Raw genomic sequence first — 23,049 nt, 5'->3', positions numbered from 1 at the left:
ACCACCACCTTAGGAAAGCGCCTTTTACTGAGGACATTATGAAGAGGAGCTTTTACTTGAGTTACCATAAGATGAAGGTATTGGAAATTATTGAAGAATATCACCTCTTTTCAATATTTACATTTCTTTTTGACAAGGCAATGTTCATACTTTTCTGGTTTGATACAGGGCGTAGCTGAAGAAGCATCCAGATTGAGCCATTATCCAAAAAGTTTTATTTGTGGGCACGTGTTTGATTTCAAATTCTAATTATAAACTTTTTTTAAGCGTATTTAAGAGAATTACTCAAGTTCAAAAACGTTCTCCAGTTTGGGAGATTTCTGCTGTGGGTCGTGTGGTCTCCGTTTCAAATATGTGCGGATTGTGGAATCTTGAGCTTTTCTATTAAAGCTCAATCTTCAGTAAGAAACGTTTGCGAAATTCAGGCTTCGCTTTCAGATGAAACTTTCTGCTGTGTTTAGTCCATTGTTCTCCATATCCGTCAGAGACCCCTGTCTGAGGTTGTCTCCTGCACTTTTAAAGCACTTGTAAAGATACCGGAAGAGCATGATCCCTGCATAAGGAGAGTTGCACCAATAGCCTTCCAGGAGACAATGTTAGTAACCGGTACTAATAGGTAACTAGCGTTGATATTTTTCCTGCATCATCCTTTTTTACCATCTCAGCCCATCACTACTGTGCTCCTTTTTACTAATTCGTAATCGAAGAGGAATTTTTTCTCCTGTCTTTGACATCATGATATACAGTTGGAAGCTTTTTCCTATAGAACTCGAGTTTCCAAACTTTTAAAATCCTAGATTTTGAAGGTATTGCATATTACTGATGAATTACTGCAACAAAAGTCAATCTGTGTATAATAATGAGTGAGGAACTTGGTTATAGGGCAGTAAAGTTTAGGTATGTTTGTGTGGGTGTGTAGTCATCCTGTTCCCATAAGATCTGTCCAAACGGCTTTTCTGCTAATGGTCTTCAGATACGGAATTGCTGTTAGATCTGTTGGTGATATTGGTAGGAAGCCACATGTGTAACAGTACGAATGTTTGTTGGCTCGAAATCCGCAATAGTGGCGCATCTGGGGAGTTTCTCTTTTGGGTTCATGTTTAACAGTATAGCTGTATTGTCCACGATGGGTAAAAAAAACAGGAAGAGTGCAAGAAGGGAGTCCACTGAGATGTCGGCCTGCTATAGAACTTGTTGAAAAAAATGGGTTATTAAAAATCGAATTGCATGGCACACTAAATGCAGCTCTCGTGCGTGTTATTTAATGTGTGTATATGCTAAAAACGTACTTTCCTGCGCCCACCTTTGCTTTTCCAATTGGGAAGTGGACCAAACCTATAGTGGCGCACTGGGCTGTGTTCTTTAATTATCTGTGGCAGATGCCCCAGTCAACGTTGAGTGGTGTCCCCCTTATAGCACAGCCGAAGTGGGCAATAAAGTTGCAAGAATTTGTTCAAGGTTTACGTTGTGGTTTATAACTAAACATTTTTATTGTAGATAATTCATCTGTGTATCAGTCTTCATTAAAGTCATGAGATTTGCCATTTGCAAGGAAAGTAATTCACTAGAACCAAGGACGTATAAAGTAATCCTCAATGCATTTCGGGTATGGTTCTACCCTTCATCAGGAGAAGTCCTATAAAGATATGAATAAAAGGAGAGATGTGTCGACCTGTTTATCTAGATATGGAAAGTAATAGTGAAGGTGACCCATTAAACACCAAATGCCAAAAACAAACGTGTGTTAGTAACGGTAACCAAACGAATCAAAAACCCAAAGTTGTAGGATGTTCAAAAAGAAAAGTGACCCAAACCCAGCATGGAGAAGACACTCACAGGAACGTCATCAACATCTGACTTACCATCCACTTCCACTTCAATCTCAACCACTGCGGTTCCTTTTTTAGGGACAGGTCACCCAGACAATGCAGACCCAGGAGGGGCAAGAAACGGAAGAACGACTGCAACTTCCCTGGACAAGAGAGTGACAAGAAGTCAACGTTAACAGATTCGGACAATCTAGTCATCAACATTTCCTCAGTTCCTTTAGACCAGTCACAAGTCAAACTTCTCCAAAAAGGCTCGTCTTTTGTCCCTACCTATTCCTCCAATCATTTGGAGGCGGAAGTCCGCTTTCACCGATTCATGCAATCTTTAAGATTGAGACACTTTTTTGATAATGTTTTGTCTGACCCTCCGCCACAACCTGTAAACACCTTGGCAAATCTCATGACTTTAATGAAGATTGATACACAGATGAATTATCTACAATAAAAAAATTTGAGTTCTAAACCACAACGTAAACCTTGAACAAATTCTTGCAACTTCGTTGCCCACTTCGGCTGTGCTATAAGGGGGACACCACTCAACGTTGACTGGTGCATCTGCCACATGTTCATCACGTCCTGGTTTAGGGGATGTTCTCCTCTTCAGCACGCCTCAACCGTTTAACATTACTCATTCAACCTTGGTGTGCGTGGTTTCAAAACAGTATTCTTTAATTATCTGCCATGACTGTTCTCTAGATTCCCTGTGGAAAGTACTCGGTGACGGTGTGATACTGGTCTACATACGCTAGCTTATAAGGAGAGTTTCTCTTTTCCAGGTGATAAGTTTGGAAATGTCATCCATCTGTATGAGCGAGACTGCTCCATCCAGAGGCGGCACCAGAAGGTAGTGGAGATTGCGCCCGCTGCCCAGTTGGACTCTCAGCTCCGAGACCGGCTGACTCACGACTCCGTCAAGCTTGCCAAGCATGTAAGTGTGGGACTTGTCTCTTAACTTTGATATTTTCTCCTGGCGTAAGGCCAGCGATCCTTTGCACAAGCAGCAGGAGTTTCATAGCAACAACCTCAATCTGTCTGTCAACTGAGCATGCAGCCATGGCAGGTGGCCAGGGCTAGTCAGTGGTTTGACGGAGCCCAGTGTAATTGTATGCTTTAGTAGTTAAGCTCTGCTTGCCGTAGAGGCTTTCACCGTGTGAGCTGTAATGAGAGGGTGCACAGTTACCATCGTGGGCATGAGTTGGGAATGACCAAGCAAATGTATATGATCATTTCCAGTTTGTCATCGGTAGTGTGTTCCAGGGACTTAGACGCTCTTCTGCTCAACACACCGCCAATCTCAACTGTTTAGTTACTTCTGATGCTTGATTTAGATTGTCCATGTTTTATTTAAGTGCATTATTTGCACATTTTCTACAGTTGTATCTAGTGGTGTGCCATCAAATGTTACTTTGTGTTTTAACACTCCCTGGGAATTAAATTAATAGTTGTAAGGTTTCTGTTCGATTCACTTCGTGATGTGTTCGTGACATGCTCAAACAGAAATGTGGCCCCATTTTTCTTAACGAGCTACACCGAGGCACTAAAGTAGAATTGTTTTCCCTGGTGGTAAGCAAGAGCTTATGGATGATATAAACGTACTTTACATTGCATTCACTGATTGAAAAAGTTCTGAAAAGTTTTAATTTGGTCTCTGCCGTTGGTCAGTAACACATGGGAAATCTTCTAAGCCTGTGATGGCACTCCGTCCAATTGCTAGGTTGTTGAAATCCAGGAAACCGCAGTGATGGTTTGAAGGAAAATGTGATTCTATCCGCAGACCGTATTTGGGCCGAAAGAGATGGAGCCTAGCCCATCAGGATACTGGTTCATTTATGTTTCGAACAGGCACTTCACTTTGGCCAAATTATTTAGATTGGGTCCTTTGCATCTAATAACTTGAACAACTTGAATACTGAATCGCCACTACTATGCGTTTAATAATCGCCTCAAAGTTTCAATTCTCATAGGAGAAGTACAGATGGCAGAGGCCCAAGTTCACCCACCTCTAATTCCACCCTAGTTACCACTTACCATTTTCCAAAGCCATTGGGGGTGTTGCAGTAGGCATGTTGATGGGCAGCAGATGGCAGATGTAAGGGTGGCATTTACTCTGCCGTTATGGATAAAGTAGAAGCAGCAACATTTTCAAACTGCCCTGAGTACACCAAGGCCTTTGTGGCCTGGCGAACACAGGGCTGTCCTACAAATTAGAGTTGCTAGGCATTCAATAGACGATTCTTGTGATACAGGTAGGTTATGGTGCCATCTGTTACTATTTTGTGTATAGGAGTGGCATGTGAATGATCGGTTGGGGGCGAGGGAGACCTTACATTGATTGCAGAACAGACAGATGCCCTACTCTAAAGGAAAAGTCCATTAAATGGTGAGTAGTTACTGGGGAGACCATGTGCCAACAAGAGAGCCTGGCGATGAAAAGTAATTTGGATGCAATGGCGAAAAGTGGAGAGCTGATGGAAGTGAGGCTGTCATTTGTAGGCTTTGAAAGTACTTGAAAACCTTTCTCCTTCATTTTAGTTATGTAAAAATCTTTTCTCCAGCTTTACGTTTTACAGACCACAAAATCTGAGTGATATGTGAGCATTTGTTGCCAGTAGAGACTACAAGAGAGGTAGGGAGAGAAGGAAGGGTCAGAGTCTAAGAGCGTTTCGGGACAGCCTTGTTTTATACTGTTGGTGTTAAACACTGTCGGAAATGCATTAGATTTTTGCCACTGCATCGCTTTTCTTCAGCTCGATAGCCCTTACAACCCGAACTGCAAGGCAGTTGTTAAGGAAATAACATGTTTGTGCTGCCAAGCATCCTCTGCACCCAGGCGCCTTCCATTCGATGATATCTCTCTCTGCATTACAAGCAGGCAGAATCTATGAGCATCTAAACCCAAGCCTCTCTAGACTGACCAGTGACAGATGAGGTATAATTGAAAGGTAACCACGACAATGCATCTGTCCCATAGCAACGGAAAACCAACAATCAAAAATTAAATGTTATTGGTTGATACTTGACCATACGAACCCTGGCTATGGTCAGAGCTAGCCCGAAGTGAAGACCAAATCACTTTACAAAGACCGCTAACAATACAGCGAAGCCAAAATAAAAAATATAGTTTAAAAAAAAACAAAAAAACAATACAGCGAAGCCATTGTACAAAAAGACCTTCCATAAACTATAGCTTTTCTGTGAAAGAAGTAATAGGTTTTCCATGAGGGGTGGCGAAGCAGGCAGGACTGACAGAATTCTTGGTTTTGAGCAGAGGGGCCCCTATTCGTGCTGCTGCTTTCTTAAAGATGGCTGACAGCTGCTGCCAAACGTAAGGATTTCCTTTAAAGACCGATTTGTCAGAATCTTTCTACAGAGCTGACGGAGAAGAGTAGAGGCATTAGACTGGAAGCTTCACTGCAAATATGTCTGTACTCATTCTAAACCCAGTGACTGGATGGTTACAGTAGCTGGCCATTGCCTGGTTATGTCCACCCCCAGCCGTCTTTCCCGACTAGAAGATAGGTTTTGATCCTACATATTAGCCCTATCCCAAGTACTAAAGAAATTAGTTGGCTAAAAAGGCTCTGACTTTTTTTAGAATTGCCACAAATGTTGCTAGCACATCAGGTCATCAAAAAGTTCGGTATATATGCTTAGGACCACTAGGAACCTACTTCCAAATGGACTCTTTCATAAATATGGCGCAAAATGGAACCGTCATTGGCTGATTTCTATTTTCTTACTAGTAGGTACACCTGATTTCAAACAAAGGGAGGAGTGAAACACAGAAAACGTGCCAGTGTGCCAAGGCCATAAATTCCTTTCAGCTTGTCACACACAAGTTTTCCTTTTACTGGGACCTTACAACTTAGTAATTCTGTCTTCGAGTGAACTCTTCACCCCTCTCATCAGCACGAGTCACTAGAGTGACCCTAGGTCTTTAGCTTTTAGTAGACCCTCAGTCTTAAAGCTGTTCGATTATGGGTTTAGTATTACTATTGAAAGCTCAAATTCATTACTGTTGGAGACTAGCCAGATGGCATCCGTACATCTGTATCTGTCTCTCCATAGATGGGAAGGGTCTAAAGAAACCCCTGGAGCTTTAACCTTCAGTTTTAAGTCTGTTCCAATATGGCTTTAGCATTAGTGCTGGATGCTCAGATTTAGTACTGTTAAAGACTAGCTAGATAGCATCTGTACATTTGTGTTTAATGGCTAAGATAAGATTTCAAACCGGTCTAAATTCTTGGCCCTTCAACAGAATAATCGACTGTCATCTGAACTGTTGGCACGTAATGTAGACATTTGACATACATGTTGAACAAACTACAGGGGGAAAGAGTCTAATTGGACACCCGAATCACAGGCAGCGAGTCGGAGTCATTATGGCCAATGTACACTTTTGTGTTTTTTTATTAAGTGGAAGTGTTGGACAACAAAGTAAAGAATCTTCTGATGTAGCAGACACTTTTTTAGTCTGTGCTATAGATATCGTCAGTGGTGTTGATGCATTCGTTTACAAGATTTCTCCAGTTGAACTGTGACTGCTAATTTTAAGCAGTCTTCCATACAAGAATATTTGGTCATTGATCTAAAGTTATGATCACCATGACAACCAATGAGATGCCAGCTCATTTGAATTGATTTGACACTAAATCTTGGCGGGAAATGACGTTACTGATTCCAGCAAATAAGTGGTTCGGGCTAGGGATGTTTACGATCTTAATGATAACTTTGGGTAGAATAGATCTCCTTTACAGGCAGATCATTTAGCCTAGACCGACTGCTACACTTTTGTGACTGAGCGGATTGGTGACCCTCTTTAGAACACTGCGCTTAGGCTTGATTTATTGTAGCTAAGCGAATATTTTTTTATATGCCTGATGTTTTTACTGTAATGGCCAGGCAGGCTTCTGGTACGGCTCTGACGTGGCATTGGAATATTGCTGCCAGCATATTGTCCGACATAGATCAGTTTGTAAATTTGGTTTACAGAAATAGCTCCCCATTGAAGCGAACAGCTGAAAATCGAATTCCAGTGGACCGATGTTTATGAATGAAAATTATATTTAGGACGATATTTTTGGCAATAATATCCTGACATAAATCCAAAGCTCTTCAGTCACAAGTGATGGTTGCTGCATGTTGTGTATGGTTTACACATGCAGCAGTGGGTTTTATTGTTTACTCATCAGTAGGACCTTAAAAAAAAAAAAGTGAGAATCGATTTGTTCACAAGCTATCTGTTTGCTGCACGCACATGGTGAGTAGTTTGTCCAATCTAGTGTTTTTTTTTTTTTAACATTCTGGCATTTGACGCTTCTCATTTTGTGTAATACATCTAGGCTCAGGGGTTACCGTGAGAATTGTAATGTTTATGTCCACAGGTATTTAATTACAGGGACTTTTGGAATGAAAATGAGATGTTTGCCTTCATTTGAGGTGTGGTCTCTGAACAGCGATGAAGCCTGGAGCCCTGGGCTGCGTTTGTTAATTTTGCACGTTCTGAATAAGCACGGTCTACCCATGCCACAGTCTCCAGCTTAACTCTGATTAGTGAAAAAATAACAGTTGATGGACAGAATGCAGAACAATTTCATACATTCACCCCTGTACAGAGATCTGAGCCTAAATCCATAGTTTTTTTTGCTCACCATGCCGTTCCAGTTTGGACCCAGCCATATGCAAATCAGTCTTTACCCTGTGCCCCATGGGAACAGTCCAGCCCGAACTACCAGGCCATGTCCTCCCTGGACTACAAACAAGCATCCTAGAACCGGTTTCGGGGTTTCACCCCTCTTCAGTCAGGATAGCTTGATTCCAGTGGCATGGATAGCACGGGACTTGCGTCTGAGCATACCCGTCCCACTCGGGGTGACAAACGCAAAAACAACAGTTGATGGACCGAATGCAGAACAATGTCACACATTCACCCCAGTACAGAGATCTGGGCCTAAATCCATCGTTTTTTGGCTCACCATGCCATTCCAGTTTGAACCCAGCCATATGCAAATCAGTCTTGACCCTGTGCCTCATGGGAACAGTCCAGCCCGAACTGCCAAGCCCGAAACCGGTCCTAGGATGCTTGATTCCGGTCCAAGGAAGACATGGCTTGGCATTTCGGGCTGGATTGTTCCCATGCGGCACAGGGTCAAGACTGATTTGCATATGGCCATGTCTGCACTGGGTTGGCGTGGTGAGCAAAATAAAACGATGGATTAAACCCAGATATGTGACTGGGGGTGAATGTTTTGCCAATGTGCAACATTCCGTCAATCTTGTGTGTTTTGCTCTATCATACTGGACACTCCCAAAGTTAAAACAGAAGTTTTTTTTCCACCGTTCACATTGCTTCTCCCTACCTTTTCCTGATGGCTTCCAATAGGAAATCTTTTCCTCCTTCTCGCTAATTCACTACCTACACACAATTCCTTATCTTGCTCTCACTTTTGGACAGTGCCATCCTCATTTATGACAAAGGGTTGATCATCCTAGCATCCTAGGACCTGTTTCGGGTTTGGCAGTTCGGGCTGGACTGTTCCCATGAGGCACAGGGTCAAGACTGTTTTGCATATGGCTGGGTTCAAACTGGAAGGGCATTGTGAGCAAAAAACGATGGATTTAGGCCCAGATCTCTGTACTGGGGTGAATGTATGACTTCGTTCGGCATTCTGTCCATCAACAGTTCTATTTGCATTTAACACTGATTAGGGGCACCCAAAAAACGACTAATTTCCAGTCATAGGGAACACTTTTTGTCTAGGAGTTTTTCTACCTCCACCATAGCAGCATAGCGTCTGTTCTTGTTCTCCAGAAGGCACTTTAAAACCAGTGTGTCCCCTGTGTTAAAGTTTCAGCATTAAAGGCACATTTCCTCTCCTAAAAACTGCATCTTTCCGTCTTGGGGGTATGAAAAAGCGTTGGAGTATATCCCTTCTGTACATTTAAAACCCCACGGTTCACAAAATGGAATCTTTCAAGCACTGTTGTGGTAGTGGGTCTGCTATCTGGGACTCTCCCCGACACTAGTCAAACGCGTCCCCTCAGTATTTTCAAGCAATGTCTTACGGCTCGTTTCCTTGGTAAATTCATCGCCCATAATCCTATATATGGCGAGAATCCTTTTTTCAGACGTATCTTGTGGAACGTGTGTTTTGCCTGTTAGTTCTTCCCTGCTGCGGTATCCGTGTGAACCTCTGCGGGTAAACTTTGAAGTCTCCCTAATACCATTGTTGACCTAATAATTGATTGCTGGGTATATTGTCTATTAAGGTTTTAGGTGTTGTCTCACTTCAAACCTATAGTTTATATCTGTTTCAGAATACTGTGCTTCTGTGTTGTCTATGCACAGTGTTTCTTATTTTCAAAGATTTTTAAATTTACATGCCACTATTCATAGACTTCATTCACACTTTAAATACCCCATTACTGTACGAATATTTTGTTCCTTACTGTCAACCGCTCAACATATTTTTGGGGACCTGAATAGTCCTCTATTAAAAACGGCAAAGTAAAGAAAAAATGTTTTTTTTAATAAACGGAGCAAGCACTGGCAAAGCAAACCTGTCGCGCCTTTCCAGTGTAAGCAGAGCACCACAATGGGTTTTGCCAATGTCTCACCGGTCCCATTAACAGTGTAGAAAGCAATGAAAGCGTAGTCTTCTATGTTTCGAAGATTGCTGCCACATTGCATGTGACTAATATGTCCCACAATGTGACGGTCATCTTGAAAGGATAGGAAACACTGTTTTCTTTGTTATGTGTTATGTTATTTATTTTGTAAAGCGCTCAAATCACCCTGGGGCATCTCGGCGCTGCATAATAGACTAACAGTACCAAAGAGCGGAGATCCGACGAGAAAGACTAAAGGATCAAAATAAGAAGGCTTTCAGTTTTTTTTTTAAATAGCTCGAAACTGGGAATGGATCGTAGCGCAGAGGGCAACTGATTCCAATATTTAGGGGCCAGATGTGAAAAGGATCTACCTCCCGTTCTTTATTTTCTATACTTTTAACATGCCTCCTTGAGGCGGTTAGCTTTCCAAATTCTGGCTCTATTTAAAAACCTTCGGTATTTTGAAAGCCATTAGCGGCTACCACCGTAGAGAGGCATCATTGGATGCAGGGGAGCATTGGAGGGGAGACGGGGGGAGTTGGGAGGGATCGTAGTAAATGCAGGTGCGTTCTAAAAAATACATGCACTCCCACTGAATGCTAAACCAATAAGATGAAAGAAAAGAAAATGTAGTTTCGTGTTGTCAGTCATGGAAGGCTACATACACCCTAGTGATTCAAAAGCAATAATAAACGAGCTGCGGCCGAGGGGTGGGACATGCAGATTATGGAAGAATGCCAACAGTAAAAGGGAACTATTGACAAAGCCTAAGAGCGACTGTCTAGAATTGTATTCAGTGCTGGCTGTAGAGGTCACAAAAAAGGGATCGGGTGGAATAGGCGAACTGGTTCTTGGTTCAACGGTGACACCTATCAGCCAGTTCAGGTAAGGTACTTGCTAAGGTCTTGCAGCGTGATTTATTAGGTCTCGTGTGGCGTTGCAGCGCAAAGCGCAGCCCGCCTCGGCGAGTTGTTGTGACTGAAGAGTTTCAGAAGGGGTTTGAAGCCCGGCCCCTCATTTCCATTGGCTGGCATCACAGTTTATGCTAAACGGCGGCCTGCCATTGGAAATGAGGGTTTTTGGTTGACGCCCTTTCGCCTCTGAGCCGGACTGGGTAGCCTGCTTTGCTGCTGTCGCAAAGCACTTTCTTATTTTTATGGGGCCATGTGTTTCTAATTAGAAACACATGGCCCCATAAAGACAAGAGATCCCCATGCTCCGGCTGCAGTGCGGTCCTCTTTAGTATGGAGCTCCCAGAATCTTTGACGACACTGGTATTTCCTCCCTCCTTTCCTTCCGTCTTTCTCTCCTCGCGCTCTTGTTTTTTTTGCATGGACAGTGTATCATGGCCTCTTCCCAGCAACAACGGAATCCCCCATCTGGCTAAACATTTAGTGGTGCCTCTAGCCCAGCTACTGGGGCAAGTTCCAAGGCCTCCTGGCAGAATGACAAAGTTCATTGGAGCATGCTGTGGCCTGTTTATTAAATTGCGTTCCTAACATTTTAAACACATGAAGTTGACACTTCATTGCGGTAGTACTTGCAGACTTGCCACCAGCAGCTGGCTCAGTTAACAGTTAAGGATCTTGATTCTTAGTCTGCTCCTCAGCTCTGGCTGAGTGTGAGTGCTACAAATGTTACAATCTGCGGCCTCAGCCTGCCTGCATTAATGAAATTATTTGTGGCACCACGCGGCTGTCTGTGAGTCACTGACTGACACCAGAAACCTGGGGCAGGGCCTGCCCTTAGCAGTACAGTTCTGCTACTGGTAATGCGGATGTGACCTCACAGGAAGTGAGGTCGCCAGAAGCGGCGTGGCCGGGGACTCGTCCAGAGTGAGAGTCCCAGTCTCAAGTGCGCTGCTGCCTCAGCCTGCTGCTCAGCTGGCTGTGCATAAAATATACCAAGCGGCGTTTGGACTGGCGTGGACGGCAGCTTCGACCACAGACTCACTCTGACTCTCTAGCATGATGGCCTGGGCTGCGCATTATGAGAGGCATCATCGGGGCGGCGCTGCGGGGAATCTGCCAGACACTGGTGGTCATCAGGCTGAGCGGCGTGACCCCATGTGGCTCACCGCCGCAGCCGCCGGACCAGACTGTGTGAGACAGTCAGTCTTCCAGACTCTGATACTGTAAGACAGAAGTAAGTGAACTTAAAGGAAGTACTAGTTTCGCCAGGCAGGCACTGCTGCCACTGACTAATTAGTAAGTCTGTGTTGTAACTTTAGCACGAGCGCAGCTGCAAGATCTCATTTAATTTACACAGTAAATTCTGCAGGCTGGGCTGCTCTAGCTAGTCATCCTTCGTCTGAGTGTGAGGTTTATATTCTGCAAGATGAGATATGATTTCATTTCAGTTTAATCTGCTGGCCGCAGGGCAGCTCTGTCTCGTCATCCTTCTGAGGACATTGGGCACAGAGTACCAACTAAACTGAGAGGGTTTTATCTTCACTGTAAAAACGGATGGTGCATGTATAGCTGGCCACATTGAGGCAATTCTGACTTAACTCACCAGCACTAGCATAGTGGGACAACAGCCAAATGGTAGTAGGCCTCTAGACTGAAGCATCAGAGGAAGAGCGGCCTGCCCAGGGGTACACAATGCGACTGCACAACAGAATGCATGGAGCACGGCACTAGGTCTCTAGACTGAAGCATCAGGGGCACAGAGAAGGAGCAGTCTGCCAGGGGCACACTGTGCGGTGTACAACAGCCAAATGGCACTAGGCCTCTGGACTGAAGCATCAGAGGAAGAGCGGCATGCCCAAGGGCACACAGTGCGACTGTACAACAGCCTGCCAGGAGCAAGGCATTGGGTTTCTAGACAGAAGCATCAGAGGCACAGGGGAAGAGCGGCCTGCCCAGGGGCACACTGTGCGGTGTACAACAGCCTACCCACACCACGGAGCTGGGGCTCTGTGTGCTTAAGTTAACACAATGAATGGCAGCACGCGGCTCGATCAGGGAGCTGCAGCCTGCTGGTGTTTGTTAATACGCTAAAGTGACACTGTGGAAAGTTTTTAATTTCAAATATCCTGCTGGCCTGTGCCCCGATTTACTCATTTCATATTTCTGCTGGAGTTCTTACAGTACACCAGGCAGAATGGTTGTGAATACTTCTGAGCACTTCAGCTTCAACCCCACACTATTGCTGGATGGATGCACTCACTACCTTTTATGAAAACACTTCAGCTTTTGTCAGGGACAATGTGCTATGATTAACATTACGAGACTGGATTTTCCACCAATGAATCGTTCTGTCTGTACAATGCGTGTGTGTGTGTGATGTGAAGTGCTCTGACACACTGCACTGGTATGAGCAGCTCAATAAAATGAATGAACTGTTAGTGAGAGAGGGACCGAAAGATGTTGGAGTGCTTTACAAATGAAATAGATAATATAAGGGATATATAAGCATTTAAAATATAATTATGGGTTTGCCGCACATTCCACATAATTCATCATCTGCTGCATAACCTGTTTCTAGCTTACATGGGTAATGCAATAGGTCTCACATTTGCAAGAGTTTCAACTGTTGCCATTGTAAATGACAATACCTTTTTATTTATGCGTTTGAAACCTACAAGCGGTGCATAAACATGCACTTTGTACTTATAGTCCTTGCTACAGGCTGACAGTGATTGAGCCTCTTTTATTGCCAGCCTTGCTTCTCATTAGCAACAAGTACCAAGTGCATGTTAACGCACCGCCTACAGATTTTGAAAACACATAAATGAAAGGCATTTTCATTTACAATGCCATTACTTGATTAATGCTTCACGAAGGGGGGGGGGGGAAACCAATAACCTTTTCAATGCCAATAGCTCAAAACAATGTAATTGCGAGACCTATTGCTTTGCAAATGCTTGTTCACACTGGTGATCTGTTGCACGAGTGACTTAGGGGTGCCCATGCTATGGTCTCTGAGGAAATATGCAGTACCTACATAGGCCAAAGATGGAGCGATGTTGCTGCGTTATAGCAGGCTGCTCAATCCTTCACCACAGTAGTGTCTTGGTGCTCTTCCTGTTCCCTTTGTGGTTCCCATATTCCAATGTGTTCCAGTCAGAACATGGAATGCTTGGTGTTGGGCTTCAGTTGCGTGTTATGCACATGAGTTTGTGTCTTAGTGTCTTTGCGTATGACCTTGGATTGGTAAAGGCTGCTAGCATGTACGTCTGTGGGTGATTTCTGATATCCATATATACATGGGGAGTGGGGGCGGGGGCGTGTCGACAGCCTGGACATAAACAAAGCCAAGCCCCCCCCCCCCCCCCATCCCCCCACTCCTTCCCCAGAACCTGTCTTACGTTTGTTGCCGAAATGACTGGATGGTTTGGGGACAAGATGTATTAATCTTGTCTCAGCCTGGCTGTATCTGCCAGTATGACATACTGCTGAGCAATGTACAACTGTGTTATCAAGTGACACTTTCCTGGCAGCCGCAGGGGCTCAGGTGTCGGCAGAAATTCTATTTTGAACCTGCCTGCTCCCCGGGATCGATCTTGTTGGAATCAAACACTCTGATGCTTGTGGTTAAAGAAAGTGATCCCATTGGCGGGAGCTGAGCACTGAATTGCTGGGCAAATGCATCTCCTACTGCTGCAGGCCGTGGTCATGAAGGACACGAATAGACTGAGCCGCCAGTCTTTAAATCCACGTCACTCAAACGCAGGCTTGTCACGCAGGGGAAGCAACTGATTCTTTGTCGGTGGTAAGAACTGCAGAAATTGGACGGGGATCCAGGGAGAACCCATTGGCTGGGCTTCCGCGGGATCCTCTGGTATTGCATGACCTCAGTTCCTTGAGAGCCTTAGACCAGGCAGGTGAGCTGCCCTGGTCCCGGATGCCCGCATCGGTAGCAGAGACGTTTTAAGGCCTGGGCAAAGCGGGCTTTGGCCCAGGGCCCCAGCCTTTCAGGGGCCTTCCTGATAGATCTGGCTCTGTTCTCCACACACTCCTGCCCTGATTACAGAGAATGATTTTTAAACACGGATTGTTTTAAATGCCATTTTCATGTAATTATTTTTTTAATATAGGTAATGTGTGGGAGTTTTACATTTGTAGCAAAATGTTGTGTATGTTTTTCAATACCATGCAACAACCTTAAATAGTTCCTTTTAGATCCAAACGGGACCTCGCTTATGAGATATGGCAGCGGGGCGCAGAGATTATGCCCTTTAATATTAGCGCGCTGCTGCTATATGACAATATTGAAAAGACAATCACTATCCCTGAATATACATTGGAAACACATTTCGAATTTGTACCCATGTGGCTCTGCAGTGTCAGTGACCTGCCCAACAAGGGCATGAAAAAGCTGAAATTGGATCATGAATTCAGAGATGCTCTGAACAAGGGCCCCCAAAATGTTTGGCCCTGGGCTCCCCTAATCCTTAAAATGTCCCTGTTGTAATGTTTATTCCGTTCCTTCTACCTTAAGCAATTTTACTAGAAGTTAAATAAATACTAGTGAGCGATAGCTAAATTTGAGTTGACCAAATTACCGGCTTTTAGATTCAGTTTTTTTTTTGCAGAGATGTGTGTGAGATGCTGCTTGCACCTCTCTTCGCCATGTAATCTTCATCTACAAAAACCAGGGCTCGAGTCGGGGTACCACGCGGGTGGACGGCGTCCCCCCACTTATTTTACCAGGTTTTTCCGGGTGGACTCCGTCCCCCCTGCTCAAAAGCTGGACAGCATTGTGTGAGCAGAGAGCCCGGGTGGGAGGGAAGTTTCCCGTAAATTACCAAAGATATGCTAATATTTGTAATTGGAGACTTTAAGAGGCACCGGTGGTGTGTGCAGGCTGGAGTGATTGGGAGGCGGAGCGAGCAGGCGTTGGCGGTTAACGCTTGGAATGTGTGTCCTTCTGTATCTTGTGCACTTTTGAGCACTTCGTTGTGCAACTGGGGCACCCCCTCGGGGGAGTGGGGGGGAGGGGGGGTTGCAAAGGACATCGAGGAACAGACCAGGGGTAGCAGTGCTGTGAAATGCCCCGTCATCTAAAGACATATGAATACTCCTGAAATTCCTGTTGCGACGTCACTTCTGGTGACAGCGTCCCCCCACTTCTTTTCATGAGATTCCTGTTGTGACGTCACTTCCGGTGACAGCGTCCCCCCACTTCTTTTTTTAGGACTTGTGCCCTGACAAAAACCCATACATCTGGAGATGTCCACAAGGAAAGCAGTTACCTCTTGAGTGCCTTGCTTTAAGGTAGAAAAGCCATGGAGCTTTTTGATCATTATTAATTCCACCCCAAATAATGTGAAAGTTTTATCACTGGAAGTCTCTCGCCTTTGTCTAGTCGAGCTGAATTATGGCGTTCTCTCGCACGCTGCACCACTAACTACTGACAAGTGCTAATAAATAAGGCATGCTAAGTGACATTTTATTGCTGAAGTAGAATTTATTATTTGAATTTAACTGGTTATTGCTGTAGGTGTATGCTAATTAATCCCAATCAAGTGCTTCTTTAATTTGGATCCCATGATATCTGTAAAACAAACTTTTTGAGAACAAAATCTAAAACAACCCAAATAAAGGTCCAGGTGACCAGAGCCGGAACAAAACTGCAGTAGAAACTTTGCCTAACTTTAATTTGATTAGGACATTAAATCCACATTGAAACTAATGTAATCAGGGCAATACAGGAGTAGGGATTTAGAGGCTGAGCACAGGTGGATTACAGCTCATCTGAAAAGAGGCGCGAAGGATTTCGTAGCATATTGAAGCTATGTGACCTGAGGATGACGCGAGATACATTTGAATAAAATGCATCTCTCTACTAGGGAGACCACATAATTATTTAGGCACGTTGGTTAAATGATATTGACATTTTTAGGCACTTAAATTGTCAGCATTCAGAAAAATGAAGGGTTTTTGATATCTACCATCCACCAAGTGCAGTCATCCTAGCACCCAGTGAAATAGTTCACACTTTAAAGGGACCTACCCCGGAGAGGAAGTGCTGGTACTACTAGGGCTCTCGTTGCTCATTCAATTGCTGTGGGTGTTTGCTCTCATCTTGGCGGAGGGTTGTGTGATGAGAGCGCGGTGACGCTGCTGGATCCCATCTCTGCTCCTTCTACCAGGACACCGGGGAGCGGCCCCTCGGAGTGCTCTCCCCACGTCTTACATGAGTCTGAGCCCCAGGTCTTGGCCTTAATACCGTGCTCCCAAGGTTGGCATCGGTGTTGGGCTCGGTCTGTGACCGGTCTGCATAGTTTTCAGAAAATCGGTCCTCTTCCTTGTTGATTGGATCCAGAGGGCCATCACAAACATGGAAACCGCTTGACAGCGGGTCCTCTTCCCACACACTTCAAAATCAATCTCCACTTACATCCTTGACCGTGAACAATTTGTGTATCTGTGTGTGCCTGTCATTAAGTTATCTGTGACATAAGTGGCTCCCTAACTTTGATCGTCCTTTAGTAAATGTGGAAACGTGTTACTACAGTCGGGTACTCGAAGCATCGCCCATGCGATGGTTGGTCTCTGCTTATAGGTCATGGGCAGAGGCCTTGCCCCTCAGATAACTGCTACAGGCCAATCCCTGTGGGTGCTGCATTGTTGGGCACTCAGCACCTGACATATTCTGTCCTGACTGTGTGCAGACCATGCCCTGCAGTTTTCTGTACTAGACAGAGGTGATTGCATAAGGCAATATCCTAAGTGCTATGCTTGCAGGGTATGCTCTGCTCAGTGACACGTGCTTTGCGTAGCGCTTCTATGGCCAGCCCTTTGCAAATTAAACCTAGGGTTCTGTAAGCACAGGGGATGGCTTTTAGCTGTTCCCTGTCCAACTTAAAATATTGCAAAGATCAATACATTCACAGAAAATCAAATCTTCTAGTATTATGATTTTCTACTAACAGCATATTTTAACTGTCAAAGCCTTAAAGTCGATGCAAAAACCAGTTTTGGGAATAATCCAAAATTGAGAAACCACTAGTTTGCCAGTTATAGTTTCTGCATAGCTATGTAACTGGCACTTCTTTATCAGCCCCGCCACCCCAAGTAGTTTATGAACTGCCTGTTGGCCGTAAGAATGTAGGCAGTATTGTCTGTGTACTGGGTCTCTGTATGTGGCATGGGCGGTGCAGGGTTTGGCGTACCACCGTGCCCTAATCCCTACGCCATACCCTAACCACACAATTTCCAGGACATGGGTGCTGTCCCTGCCCTTTATCTCTTTACGCAGCAGACAAGATATGGCAGAAGGGTACTTCCTGTACATCGACACACAGGATATTGTTGCAAACCCTCTATCTGTGCACTATGCTATGTAAGAAGCAGTGATTGTGTCACTGGTAATGTCTGTAATGTCATTTGTGAGCTAATGAGTGGTGCATAGGTAGCGAAGGTCGAACAATGCTGTTGTCGGAACACTGAACCAAACAAACCTGTCACCCACCCCTGATGGCATGAACCAAAGTGCAGAATGAACACCAGATGCTAGGTCCCTGTTAGTCAGCCGCGGCCTGTGCAGGCAAGAGCGTTGGGGCTGGGTGGCGGTTCGACAGACAGACGACTGGCAGAAATTATTTAATCCCCCCCCCCCCCCCCCTTTTGCCCCCACCGCTCTTACCTGCATGGGCTGCGGCTGGTTGATGTCATGGGAATTGTAAGTTATGGAGTACTTTAAGTGCTGCTTATGTCTTGGTTGCTATGCTGGAGTGATAGTTACTGCCCGTGACCAGCCGCGGTCCATGCAGGTAACGGCAGTGGGGCTGGGTGGGTGGGGGGGGGGGGGGGGAGTTCTAGGGATGAATTAGAGGGAAAATTAAATTTTCCCTCATGGTCTGTTGGAATCCCACACAATCGCCCCGCCACTGTTAGCTGCATGGGCCGCGGCTGCCCGTGACCCTGAGGATGGTTCCGTTTTGAAAGCTACACCTGGCCATGTGAATCTGCACTTAAGTCCCAGGACCATCTTCTCCTGTTTCCTTATGACGTCTTTTGTTGATGGTATAGAAATACCTTGTGTGTTCAGAACCCCCGTGGTAAAGTCATCACCCATAATAGGCAGATGTGGTAGTAAGTATTGTACTACATTCCAGCGGTTTTGTGGCACATTTCGCAAGAGGTAAAGTTCCTTCAAGAGCACCCTTTGTACACATTCTCATTTTTTTTTTTTTTTTTAGTTGTCTTCCTAGTCTGACATACAGAGATCTCCAGTCAAGACTACACATTGGGAAGGAAAGCAACTGGCCAGTAATGTTGCAAAGTTGATCTCTGCATCACCCCTTATTTTCCTAGGGCTTTGTTTTCTGTAGACTTTGATGGCAGTGAAGTCTCCTGGAAGAGGGTGGAGGTTACTTGCTTGTAAGCCGTGGTGATTAAGTGACCTGATTTTGTCAAGGTGCCCTATTCCGATGCGTTGGCTTTTATAGGTTTACTTGTCATAGCAGAGCCCGCACAGTTTCAGGCTTTAATTATCTGATATACCGATAAGGGTGTTGCCTTTGTCAGGAAAAGGATGACAGTTGTTAGTTCTGGTCCTTAGCAGCTCAAGTTTCAGCTGGTGGGTTCATGTCAGAGGGTACCTGTTTGTTGAAAAATCTGGATACAATGTTTGTTGAGCCCTGGAGGACACACTATAGTAGGCTCCGGTCTGCTTGGTTCCTGGGCCACCAGGCCTGTATTGTCTCGTCAGAAAGCGGCACACAATTGTATAGAAGGGAAAGCTAGCAGCTGCGAGGGTGGAGCGGGCGCACTGGTGAAATGGGGATGCTAGCACTGAGGCGGTAGCATTGTTCGAGCGAGCTCATCACATTATTTCTACACCGCGGCTTTGGAGTTGATGAGGCTGGCTCAATAACAGTTGCTCGAGATGAACTAATTGATGATTGGAATCTCGGATAATGTGATTGCGGCGAATGAAGATCCGCTGTCTCTCTGATTGGAGTTTTCATTAGGACTGCAAGCTGTTCTGTTTGTGCTAAAATTAATTCCTGGAAAACAGTTCATGGGAGCAAAAGGGGCCTCTGAAAAGACCCTCTGCATTACCTTTCAGACTGCGGGATACACAGCAGACCTGTTGAGGAGATCATGCCAGCTATTGCGGATTCTTATTTGGGTGTTCATAACTTTTGATCTAGAATCCACTCCGCTTGTGCACTGATGATTGGAGATGGTTGAAGGGACAAGCCCAAAGAGAGGCTTAGTACTCGTCTGTAGACGAGGATTAGGGGGCAGCGATGTTTGTTTTGTTATTTTTACTTGGAACGCATGTGAATTTCTACAGCTGCCTCCGAGCAATTTGAGAAGCTACTATTCAGAAATACCAAAGTGAAGATGGATTCAGGTAGTCCCAGGTCCGCTGTGTCTATTGAAGAGTATGTACTAGGAGGTGGTCCTCGCGTCTTGGTGGCACCAAAGACCCCACGCAGCTTATTCCATAGTCAGGATGAGGGCAAGAGATCCAGCTTCTGTCTGATACTTCTCGGAGAGAAATTGCTATGACCTAATGTTATGTCTTTGGAAATTGCTACGGTCTTTAAAGGGTGTTGCCCTTCTGAGGTTGCAGTTTTCCACTTTAAATAATTATTTTCATAAGCAAGACCTTTTAGGAAGAAATTTTCCTTTTGCGCCCTGTATTGTTTGCACTTTGTGCTAATTGGACCACGGGGTGACCCCCTCCTTACATAACATCAGTGGGAGGCTCGCGCAAGAGTGAATCTCATGTGGAGGGGTTGCATACGCTGTATACAACATCTCACATACATGGCAGGAATGGGAAAGGGGCATTTTGAGGATCCCACATCCAGTTCAATGTGCACAGGGAGATTGCACCCCTTCTTGCTGACCAGTTCATATTCAGGAGTAATCCTTGCTGGCTGGATGAAGACCTGGACATAGACCAATGTGTAAAGTCCATTCTCCACCCCAGCGCTCCCCTTCACTCTGATGTTAGACCGTGCTTTACCTTAGTTGCGGGATCTTTGTTACTCCACTAGTAATCTCCAGGGGAAGATGGTTTGTTTGGGTGAACACTGTCTGGGCCAGAGGCTTGTATTTAGAATGTCGTAATACGTGTGTTCATATTAATGGCCTGTTCTGTGTGGGTACATCCGTTGTATGGTAAGATTTAATAGGCAATCTGTGAATTATGCGGTAGAGGTTTGGGGTCAGGGCAGCAGGTCTCTGCTCGTACATTTGAAACGTGCCTTCCAGTTCCAGCCATCCTCATTGCCCGTAATACAAGAGCTGTTTTACCCCCTTGTGTGATATTGAGATGGAAACGCCTGACCGGGCGGCCTGCTCGCCCAGGGACGCCCTTGCCAGCGTGAAGTGCGGGCATGTCGCCACGCTGCGGCCTGGCTGCAGGGCCTGTGTGGAGGGGTGAGCCTGCTCGGTGCTTGCCAAGTAGCTGGCACTTGTGGGAACGCCACGGCGAGCCGTTCCCTTCGGCTGCGAGGGACGGCTTGACATGTTGGCCTTTCCGCCTCATTAGGCCGCTGGCTAGTGAAGGCCGCGCCTGTGTGGAGCAGAGGACCGTGGATGCGGGTGGTGCGGTGCAGAAGCAGCCTCTCTGTACGCATTTATTTATATAAATGAATTACGCGCGGGCTCGGCAAAGTGTAATACTTATCTTTTGGGAAGATCTGTTTAGATTTGCACACCTCCTTATATTTATGAGCACTGCACTGCAGGGGCAGCCCTGGCAGCGCTTATACGGTAAAAACCGGTTTCCCTTTAGATTTTTTTTTTTTACCTTTTCAATGCATCCTACAATTTGACACAATTTAGCCAGACCTTGGTACGCTTGCGTTTTTCCTGTTTTTTGCCTGCTAACTTCTCAAACAGGACCACTGTAGCGCATGCACATTTGTGGTTTGTTCACCGGTGGCACGACCGCAGTGTCCCCAGAGGTTTAAGACTTACATTTGACTTTGGGAATCCATGCTGGTTGTGTGTATTGAGCAAGGCCAGGCGGTGTGCATGGCCTAGACCGCCCCGATGGAGTGCTCTTTTGTTGAGGCGCTCAGGGCTGCAGACCGATCTTAAACGGATAAAAAGTAAATATTGCAGTGGCATCATACATTTGGTACGTGTGCTGGTTTGGCCAGACGTTTATTCTACCTGTTTAGGCCTCTTTTAAGCATATGCCTGTCTTTAAGTTATGGTGGCGTTAAGCTTCTGAATCGCGTGTAACCACCTGGCGGTATTCCCTGGGCACACAGATTCTTCACTTTTATGGTTTAGTTTCCGCACTGTGCATGACTTGTATGCTGCTTGTTGCTTTCCATTGGCCACTTGAGGACACAACATCTGCCCCAAGTACGAGGGGTTTGTGGGTGAGGCACCAGTCTCAGGACAGCTGGCTCTTGTAGTGTATTTGCAGCCTGCAGCTTGCCTGTCCCGTTACAGTTTAATCAACTTGCTCTCTAGATCGGCCTGGGCCCTTATTGTGGAGAATTCTTTGCCGTCTAAGGTTAGTCAAAAGCTTGACATACAGAGGCGCGTATTTGTTACCTTTTATTCAATGTTCTTTCCTCCGTTTTGGACCAGCAATAAACTTTTGTGGGGGATTTTTTTCAGGAGTCCCAGGGCAGACTTGGGTTACGCGACTCAGACTGTAACAATAAGAGTCCTTTTCCACTGGGTCCTGTGGCTCTATCTTAGTATTTAGTAGGCCTGGGCGGTAAATTCCGGTCCGCTTGCAGAATTTGGGTGATTTCGCGTTCCGCGGAGAACGCAGAATTGCCAAAAATTCCACGGTCCGTGACTTCGCTGAATTTTTTAATTGTTTGCGCTTTCAAAATGCGTGTTCGAGATATTTCCCCCCAACCACGCAAACAGCGTTCACGAACAGGAAAAAAGCATTGCGAACGGGCGGAACAAGCAATTCCGCGTGTTTGCGGAACTCTGGTTGCCCGCGGAGATTTTTTACTGTTTCGGAGAGCTTTGCGTAGCGTGACTACGCAAATTTCACCCACCCCTAGTATTGAGCCCAAAACAGAGCAGCAAAAGGCCCCCTTAGCGTTTGACCCTCACTTTAGTGAAGTCGAGAAGTCCAAAGCTCACTAAGAGATTAAGTGTGTTGTAGGAGTTCAGAAATGAGTGAAACCTATGATAAGTCATTAAAAAAATGCCCACCTAATATTTGTAAATAAAAAATGCTTTACTTTAAACACAACATATTATGTACAAACAAAAGTATTGGTACATAGTTGTCTGGATTACCCAGTCATTGTGTACATGTTGCCAGATGGTTATAGTTTATGCTGCCCCCTATTCAGTATAAACTATCAATACAATTACATTCCATGCAGTTTTGGGCATATTGTCCTCTGGAGGCGATGGATGGCTGTGGCTCCCTTGAGGCCCCTCTGAGTTCTGGGATACTCCACTGCCACCCACTTAAACTTTGTAATAATTATGTTCCTACTAACTCTTTAGTGGTACCAAACTTCACACCCTAGAGCAGGGGTACTCACAAACTTTCTGTCGGGGGCCAAAATTACAGTGTGGTTAGTGGCCGAGGGCCGCACTGGTAGGGGTGGAGTCAGTGGGGGTGGGATCAGTGGGGGCGGAGCTAGAGTAAAAAAAAAACCTGTTTAGAAAGATAGTTGACTAATTTAATGTGATTAGGTAAC

The 23,049-nt window shown here is 45.3% G+C and overlaps 1 protein-coding gene across 4 annotated transcripts in view; it reads left to right on the top strand.

The window, feature by feature from the left end:
* The window catches only part of PC (pyruvate carboxylase), a 2,056,240-nt gene that overhangs the window by 617,500 nt on the left and 1,415,691 nt on the right, over nucleotides 1-23,049 (top strand). For all 4 annotated transcript variants that reach the window (XM_085625491.1, XM_085625492.1, XM_085625493.1 and 1 more), the window contains one exon: nucleotides 2,606-2,757. In XM_085625491.1, the coding sequence (XP_085481617.1) occupies nucleotides 2,606-2,757 (152 nt within the window). The remainder of the gene's footprint in view (nucleotides 1-2,605; nucleotides 2,758-23,049) is intronic.

This window comes from Triturus cristatus, chromosome 9, assembly GCF_964204655.1.
Source record: "Triturus cristatus chromosome 9, aTriCri1.1, whole genome shotgun sequence".
In the NCBI taxonomy this organism is placed as follows: Eukaryota; Metazoa; Chordata; class Amphibia; order Caudata; family Salamandridae; genus Triturus; species Triturus cristatus.
Note: the sequence above shows the minus strand (reverse complement) of the source record. Positions and strands in the feature narration are given on the sequence as shown.